The following is a 9,991-nucleotide window of genomic DNA, read 5'->3' on the forward strand; positions in this document are numbered from 1 at the left end:
CTCAGGAATGGCAACGCATGGGGGTTATCATGGGCGAAACAGTATACTCTGTTATGTCCATGGTACTGCTCATGTCTATAGGCGACGATTACCACTTTCCATCAGGTGGACCGTCAGCTTGTTTGCTATTCAAAGTTGCATAAATTTATTTATACTTACTTATTAATTTATTATTTAGTGATGTGTTTATGTTTGTTCGTGTATAATATGAACTACTATGAACACCGCAAAACTGTAAACGCTATGCATAGGTATTATATATATATATATATATATATATATATATATATATATATATATATATATATATATATATATATATATATATATATATATATATATATATATATATATATATATATATATATATATATATATATATATATTTTAGATTCAATATCTACATATTGGTCCAACGACGAATGTGTTAAAAGTCTGTTATTCAAAAAATAATATTAGATAACAGACTTTTATCCGACTGATATCGAAATGAGTGATAACCATGATTTTTTTTCCGCCATCAATGTCTAGATAAATCCAATATATGAATATCGGTATCCACATAACAATTGCTTGGTAGGCGAAGTTAATCTTGAAAAAAAAAAACTTGATCTTTACTTAACCATGATTGGAAGAAAATGTCTTACATATTTTTTAGCGCTTCAATTATAATTTATTTTAGATGATTATAAATTACAATTGTTTAGGTAGTTGAGAGTCGAGAGCATCTCAAATGTTTTTTCCGCAAAAATGCCGTTTGTTGTGTTTGGTGTGTCCAATATATGGATATCGGTATCCACATAACACTTGCTTGGTAGGCGAAGTTAATCTTGAAAAAAAAAACTTGATCTTTACTTAACCATGATTGGAAGAAAATGTCTTACATATTTTTTAGCACTTCAATTATAATTTATTATAGATAATTATAAATTACAATTGTTTAGGCAGTTGAGAGTCGAGAGCATCTCAAATGTTTTTTCCGCAAAAATGCCGTTTGTTGTGTTTTGCTCACTGTTTAGTAATTTAAATGATATTTTTCAGTATTCTTTTTTTAATCCCGCTCTTACTCTCGTATTATAAACATGAAAGTTTGGAAATATTATTCATCCAATTATACTTTAATATCTAAACAGGTTTAACAAAATTTGAGACAAGTGGACTGTATCCAATAGTTATATATTGACTACTTCTTATCCTAATACACGCAGGTATTACCGATGCTATAAATTATAATATTGTCATTTGAACTTACGAGTATATACACCAAATATTTACATACGTAACATTCCTTTTTCCTTCATCATTGTATTTTATTACTTTTGTTTTTTATTATATATAGGAATGGGGATGGGGTGGGGGAACCAAATGCAATTATACTATTACAATATAAATGTAATACTTGTATTTATTAATCTCTTGTTTATTATTACATATAATCACAGTTATTGATCGATATTCGTACTTACACTAATTACATCAGTTCAATATTACATTGTATTTGTACTCCTATTCATCAGTGTAATTGATACAAATATCCGAACTAAGCTAAAACCGAGAGAGGTCACGCTTTAACCAAAGAAGTTGGAAGGCTGTCGCTGCTGGGGTTGATACTGTTGTGATTGATACTGTTGTTGAGGCTGTGACTGGATGTACTGGAGAGCACGAGCAATTGCCTCTGGGATTGGTGGAGGTGTAGGAAGATGAGCACCCTCAGGACGGAAACCTAGGAACAAAATATTAATTTCATTTCTATTATCATAATCATCATTATTGTTATTTCACCGATTCATTGTTAATTTTACTACTGAAACTCATCCATAAACTGTTATAGAAAACTGTTTACATCAATAACCAACTTTATCTATTTTTTCCACGAAATTAGATAGTTTTTTCTTTAAAAAAAGCTGTAGCATATTAACCGAATCGTACGTCACGAATTTTGCATAGCAGACTTTCAAAAAATCTATCTAATCTATCATCGAGCAAATTATGCAAAAATCCATTGTTTCGTTGATTGTTTTGCAACTACTTGCTTTCTGTTATAGTTTGTTTCATTCTACGTAAAAGAATTGTTCTTTGGCATTTGAACAGCAATTTTAATTTTAGTATCAACTATGCTCTCAATTAATTGATAATCCGCCGTAAGTTTATATAATTATATTTTGATGTTTGTAAGGAGTAAAATTTCAAAAGTACATTTTAAAATAAACCTTACAATATTAAATGAATGCCTTTTCAAATTTAAAACTTTTATATTTAGCTATTTGGGCTGAGCTGTGTTAAGCCAGTGATACCTTAGTTATTAGTATATATATTAAAATATTTAAAGTATACATACCGTTCTCATCAGCGACGTATGTGAGCTGAATAGGAACACCCTCAGGAGATGTGTAACTGACAGAACCCTCTGCGACTTGAGCTTCAGCGTCCTTTACACCAGCATTCTTCAGATAACCTCGCTCTTGAGCATAAATACCGTTACCAGTTTCGTAACTAAAACAAGAATTATTTTGTCTTTACTTTAGATCTATAAGATATATATATATATATATATATATATATATATATATATATATATATATATATATATATATATATATATATATATATATATATATATATATATATATATATATATATATATATATATATATATAGCTATTGCCATTTTTTTTAATGTAAAAACAAACCGCCACTAGGTTTCTAAGAATAAATTGCCAATCTTCAATATAGACACATTGCTAATAATTTATATTATTATCATGCTTGTTGCATTGTTTAAGTAAATATAAACGCAGTGTATGATTATAAATGGCGTCATTATCAAATAAGAAGATAGCCTGGGGCGGTAAGCTTACGCCTGCAAAGATCAGATGTTAATCTTTGATGAATTGCTAAAGTTTCAGTCTCATATTATTTGTGTTCTCGGTAATCTTTTGTTTTTAAATTACAGAATACATTATATGACACATTAAAAGTTAAATTAATATGTCAACATTTTTAGTGGCATTCTTATTTTATACATATATTGTAATGTAGATTGCATTTCAGTATGTCTGTTAAATTTAAATACGACAAAATTATAAATAATCATGACTATGTAGATATCACATAATAACATAATTATATAAACTGTTTTAAAATGAGGACGTTCCCAAAAAGTATATAAGTGAGGACAATTATTACAGAATTTAGTATTATACTAAAATATCAGCACTTTATAAAATAATAAACATTGATACTTAAATTATCTAGTTTGAAAATTTTCCAAACTTACTTTATGAAATAGTTAAATTCAATTGAAGTTGAAAGAAAATCCGCACCTTCTACAGTGCCGTGGCCACGTAGAATATAATAAAGCGATACTACAACTATTAAAAGTATTGGCAAAATGTATCATAATATTTCAATTACTCTTAACTTCGTAAATTTGAACATGGTATTTGTAGTAATACTAATTACCTGTATTCATAATTTCCGTTTATGCCAACATCAGTCCTTTGGTTAATGATTGGTATCACTTGATTTTGGGCATACTGCTGTTGGGGCTGATAGGGTTGCTGAAACTGTGGAGCAGCAATAGCAACCACTACAAGGGCAGAGAATACCACGAACTGAAACAATTATAATTATATTACATATATATAATTCAAATCCTGAATGTATACAGGAAATATGAAAATGAGTTTATAATCCTTTTGTATTCTCGAGGTCTCATAAAATACCACTGTAGTAACAATACAATATACATCCGCAGCATAGAAAAAGTCTCGAAATAAAATCTTACACTAATCCAACGGGTCAGGCGTGGAAGGGCAATATTCTCTTATGATAGAAAAGACCTATGCCCGCCAGTAGAACTTTGAACACTGATTCCATGTAGCACTAATGCTTTTTCTATGTTTGATAATTTTATAGCTATATCTAAGAAGACAAACCTAAAACATTAATTTATTTAAACGTACCTTCAAAAGTTTTGTAAACTTGACTAAATAAATAACATAAAATTGCAACCTACAAAACAAATTATAAAATTTGTGAGCAATGGGAATTGTCATCCGTATTGTAATGTAATCCGTAGGATAATACGACTTCAAATGTAAAATAAAATAAATAAAAAAAAAAAAAATACTCCAATCTGTCAACCAAATTGACCTTTCCATTTATGTGTAACAAATAAAATACATAACCATAAAAATAGACCTTGGTTACAAAATGTATCATTCGGTCATCGTAAATTACAAAATTTGTAGCAAAAATATGGCCATTTAAATTATATATCTATTCAATTTAAATAAAATAGCAATCTGTTGTAACAGATGTTCCGTTAACAAGTAATAAATTCACATAATTATTTCATTATCATTATTTTTACCTTCCTAAAATAAATTAAAAACACACAATGGTGTGTAGAACTTATTTTAGATATTTAGTTTTTTTTTTATAATTTAATCTACATTATTATAATTACAGAATTTTTAACATAAAATGGTTTCGTAAAAAGCATAACTAGGTATTGCAAAACTTATTTATCTATTATTCTATGAGATTGTTACAATGTTGCTGATATGAATTAGCATATCATTATATCTAAAAATCCTTAAATAGCGAACTACTGAAAATTATATATTAAAAAATGTATATACTTCAAATACACAAAACTTTAAGAAATATTACGTTCTCGATATTTTGAAAAACTCATACTATAAATATGATTTTAAATTATTCTAGTTTTCATTTATGTTTTGATATAATCAATATTAGCTTTTATAGTACTTATTATAAAAACCAATTATTTCTAGCAGCTGTACCAGCATAGAATTCATTATTTTCTAATCCCGTGAGAATATTACGAAAATCCTTTTAAAGTAGAATACATTTCTATGCCCAACGGTTTTGTTTATGCGTTGAACTGCCAGTCAGATTATTCTATATTGGTCTAAGTATTAATGTCATTTATTAAAAAAAAATATTTCAAAACTGAATTATAAAATTATCCATACAAAAATTTTGATATGATAATGATAATTAATGGATAATTTAATTTTTTATACTTAATATTATGTTATTAGTATTATTTATTTTTTCTCTAAAAATGCAAATATTAAAATGACTGAAAAATTCAACACTTGACTGTGATCACACTCACCGATTTCATTTTTGTGTTTACCAAAATGTGAATAGATGAACTTGTGCGAATGTGTGATGAGAATGATTATTCAGATTGAGCGCGTTGGCTTTTATACGAAACGTCTAGCGCATCTTGAAATTAGAGTACGATGCGTCTGTGCAGGCTTTGGGTCAAAGGAGTGGCATATGTTTGAACAGTATCTTGAATTTTCAGCAAAAATTTTTATATACTTTATTTACATATATAAATTATACATTTTAATTGCAAAATATAAGTACCTACTCAGTTCTTAATACCATAGCAGAACTTAATTATTATAACATAATTATTATTGTAACATAAGTGAAAAATATATTTTTTTTTCTTTTGAATATTTTGACACTGATAAAGTAATTAAATAATGTTATGCCTATTTAATAATTCTTAAATTGTTAGTTCTAGTTAAAGTCGTAAGAAAAAATATTACAATTATAAAACCGTACTTGTGTATTTAATACCTGATTGTAAACTACAACAATATGTAGTAAAACTTAAATTCAAATTTATATTATTTAGATTTTTTTTAAGTAGATTTTACTAAAACTACTCGCTTGATCAAGATCAAAAGAAGCTTAATGTGTTTTCATGTCTTTCTTCGGCTCAAGCCGAAAGTATTTGAATACTACAGGTAATTAAAATATCATAATATTTGGTTGGACCATTAAGGTACCAAGAAATAACAAACAAACAAACTCATATTCATATTACTAATAAGAATTTTATGTCTAATATTTTTCACGCAACGTAGAATGTGTAAGTGAATGTGAAGTTTAAAAAAAGAAGGAAGCTCTAAAAGTATCTAACTCTAAAGTTTATCTAACTGAAAATAGTAACCGTAGCATATAGTCATGACCAAAACCACGGATATCACATAATTTACTGCGATCCATATACATTTCATGTCTCATCATTTCTGAAGACAATAATGTTGTCTCTGTACATTATAATTTTACAGTCATATCCCAACTTTCAAACCTAACAGTATACTCTGTTATGTCCATGGTACTGCTCATGTCTATAGGCGACGATTACCACTTTCCATCAGGTGGGCCGTCAGCTTGTTTGCCATTCTAAGTCGTATAAAAAAAAACACAGGCATGCAAGTACATAATCAGTTGATGGAAACAAAAATAAAGAAATCAATAAATACTTATTTTAAAATTCTTTATGAGATTGACGTAACTCTTTCAATTAAGTATATATAAGAAATCGATAAATGTGGCACAAGTTTATTTTTAACTAACTATGCTTACGACGTCATTCGCAGGGTCAATTGTTGTATTTTTCCATAAAATTGGGTCTTTTGGCGTATTAAATATTACCCCATATGTTAAATTAAGTGCTATGTTACCATGATAACCAAAGTAATTTTTGTATGATTACGCACACTCGATGTAGTTACAGGTTTGTGATATATATAGATAAATTTGATATTCATGCAAATCACCAAAATCGTTATATTAAGTAAACTTAATCAATCTGCCAATAAATACCTATTACTTTACATTTATGAAACTATCAATTATCGAAAAGATGAACATTTAGGAGTCTCATTCCAAATTGGGTATCTATATACGATCTTTTCTACGCAAAAATATGTGGCTTTTGCTCTTAAAATAAAAAATAAAGACCTTGTAAATATAAAAAGATCGAACCTTGAATAAATAAACCATGTCGATATATGAAGAATGAATCAATAACGAAAAATGTTTTGTTTAAACCAACGCTTATAAAAAGATAACAAATAAAAACCGGCCATTTTTGTAAACCGGAGTTGTCCGGTGTGCGATTAAACTATTATACGTTAAACCTGGTTTTTAAATTTAGCTTTTCATTTAAACTTAGCGCTTAGATTGTGATCACAATAAAAATGTGTAAAAGTTTCCATTATATGAAATTGTCCAAATACTAGCAGGTAGTATACTTTATATAAAAACAAAACAACTAATGACCAAATATACCAATGAATCAAGAAATATTTTATACACGTATATTTTAAATATAATGAATAAAAGTTTTACAGAAAGCTCATTATATATTAGTTATGTATTTTGCTGATGAACTAAAATTCGATTAGTTTTTATTAAATAATTTAAAAAAGCGAGCTTCTGTTTCTTTATATTTTATGTGTGTTTTTCCAAAAAGTCTTCTCCCTCAATTTTAATCCATATATATCAATCAATAACCTCTGCTACTACTATTGTTCTCATATTCATTTTGTTGCGTTTTACGACTCTTTTTTATGTAAAGCAAAATATTATATCACATGTAAACATATGTGAATAAATTTAAAGTGCACCAATTTACACTATGTGGATAAAATATGCAATTATTAGTTCCAATAAGCAGACAGGTGTTTTACACTAATAAAATATAGTTTTCACTGCCTATGAACATTAGGTTAATTGGTTTCGCAAATGCAAAATAAGATTTGAAAACGTAAGCAACCACATTCATCATTTTTATAGTTTCGATAAATGTTTATGAATGCAATTTAAATATTAATACATCATATATACAACACGTATCTATGTAGAATAAAATACAAGTATTTATTCTGTATTACATTTTAGGATACAGTAAGGACTTATTTTTAGACTTTTGCGTTGCATGGTTTATGGTTTATAAGAGAGTCGTGACCACGGCCGGCGTAACCTGGTCAAAATATCAAGATATCCCAGGTAAATTATCACAGTTTACTTAAATGATTGCGATAATTCCCATCTCTTATTAACAATAAGGTCTATTAGTTTTTAAATTACGTCGTTTATAAATTGTTCAAAAGAAATTATTTTAGGTTTAAAAAAGATACAAATATGAAATAATAATATTTTTTTAATATTAATATCTCGTCAATTTTGAAATTGTTGGAACTATGAATGACTACCGATACTGATTTTTCATATTAATCACGCTTTACATAGCTTTTAATAGAAGCCGCGCATGTGTGCGAATTAAAAAAATGTTTTTTTTTATACAACTTAGAATGGCAAACTGCTGACGGCCCACTTGATGGAAAGTGATAACCGTCGCCTATAGACATGAGCAATACCATGGACATAACAAAGTATACTGTTTCGCTCATGATTACCCCCATGCGGACCTGACCATTTCCTGAGGACTCAGGTGTTATTCCTCTGTACCCTATAAATTCACGCCATATCCCACTCTTCAAACCGAAACACAGACATTTAAACACAACTGCAATATTTAAAATTTAATTAAATCTATACATATGTCGGGTTTCACCAAATAACCCTTTTTTTATAAGCGTGATCTCTTTTGTCAATGGTTGATTGTGTGATCTCAGCATAGAAAAGAGTCAATTTATTTATATTGGATGTCGTATAAGGCAACTAAGGGAAATTATAGGCAAGGAATAGGCAGTTCGTTTATATATGTAATTTTAGTATGTATGTATATTAATAATTACTAGTACCGCATTCGAGTATTCTGACACTTCCCTATGGTTGACTGGGAGAGAAAGCTTTTAGCATTAAAAACTCAGGATTAAATAAAATTGTCATAGCATAACGAATCAATATATTATAAACGTCAAATGAATCAGATCACACATAATTAAGTGATGTATCCGTAGATAAATTAATATCTATTAACACAAATACATAAATTATGTATTGAATGAATATTATCTATGGGAATTTCTATGAGAACCACGCCTCAGCTAGTTCTCACTGATTTTAGTACAAATACTTATTATTAAATAAATTAGGAACCATTAAGGGTTATAGATACTTGTACTGAATACTCCTACACGTTATTTAGCAACCTCTTAAGCATAATTTGTGATACGTAGCGTTTATTAGGTATCTAAGATCACCTACTTATTTGGAAATCGATGTGTTAGTATAATATTGATATAATATTGAATATTTTACGATCAAACCTAAGTGAATCTTGTGCTAACCACTATGGAATCCAGATAATGTGATTAAAGGTTTATAACTAATTTAATTGTATACATACATATATACAGAATAAAATATGTATAAATCGAAAACATTGTTCAATATGTATGTATTTTTTAGTTTAATCGGGTATTAACTATTCTGAAATAATCTCTTGCTTATGTATTTTGATCTGCTTCAAGTAATACGATAGTTTATTTTTTGTGTAATTGTATTTACGTATAATTAACGATGTTTGTCAAATTAAAAATACAATGTGCAAAAGCAATCAGAGTGCAGAAAAGTGGAGGACATACTGACCTTGAAACATCTCCACTGTACCAACAGTATTATAATAAAACAAAAAAGAATTTTCAAATATCTGTAGAGCGAATGATGGTTTAAATATCAATTACGAATATGCACGCATGCAATTTCGTTTTGCCGATGATATAACGTACTATATTAGGATAGAATTTGGATATTAACACAATATTCCATGACGTCATTAGCGCTTTAAGAAAAATTTTAGTAACAAGACTAAAATTATATCTAATACTAGTAATCCATGTTACACGCATAACAATTATTGTTTGAAACTCTTTGCTTACATATGTATATATAACTATAATAGTATTTTATTGCAATTTCACAGCTAAACTTATAAGTTTTAAACCAAACATTACATATAACGTGATATTACATAATACTAATAGTTTATTACAGGATTACCTGTATAAATCAGTATTTAAAATATCATATACTCGTATATTAAGTATCTAAATACCGAAATTAATTCAAATCTATTCAACCGTTTAAGCATGTTTGAGTAACAAACATACAAATAACCAAATATTTATAAAAAAAAATCCCATTTATAATATTACCAGTTATTTCCCTCGTATTTGCCCGC

General features: G+C 27.9%; 1 protein-coding gene across 1 annotated transcript; it reads right to left on the bottom strand.

Moving 5' to 3' along the window:
- Window positions 1-1,387: 1,387 nt before the first annotated feature.
- LOC113511552 (endocuticle structural glycoprotein SgAbd-2-like) lies at window positions 1,388-5,230 on the bottom strand. The gene is made up of 4 exons (XM_026895179.3): window positions 5,150-5,230; window positions 3,463-3,614; window positions 2,339-2,493; window positions 1,388-1,723 (listed from the first exon to the last, which is right to left on the bottom strand). Exons 1-4 carry the CDS (start codon window positions 5,156-5,158, stop codon window positions 1,569-1,571), a joined length of 471 nt encoding a protein of 156 aa, XP_026750980.2. The 5' UTR covers window positions 5,159-5,230; the 3' UTR covers window positions 1,388-1,568.
- Window positions 5,231-9,991: the final 4,761 nt, after the last annotated feature.

This window comes from Galleria mellonella, unplaced genomic scaffold (genome assembly GCF_026898425.1).
Source record: "Galleria mellonella isolate WM207_F2 unplaced genomic scaffold, CSIRO_AGI_GalMel_v1 utg117, whole genome shotgun sequence".
Lineage (NCBI taxonomy): Eukaryota > Metazoa > Arthropoda > Insecta > Lepidoptera > Pyralidae > Galleria > Galleria mellonella.

Bases quoted from the DNA above. Each gene is read 5' to 3' on its own strand.
- LOC113511552 (XM_026895179.3), bottom strand. The intron at 2,494-3,462 runs GTAATTAGTATT...TTCTTGTTTTAG, and splicing joins AACGGAAATTATGAATACAG to TTACGAAACTGGTAACGGTA. The intron at 1,724-2,338 runs GTATGTATACTT...TTTTGTTCCTAG, and splicing joins ATACGTCGCTGATGAGAACG to GTTTCCGTCCTGAGGGTGCT.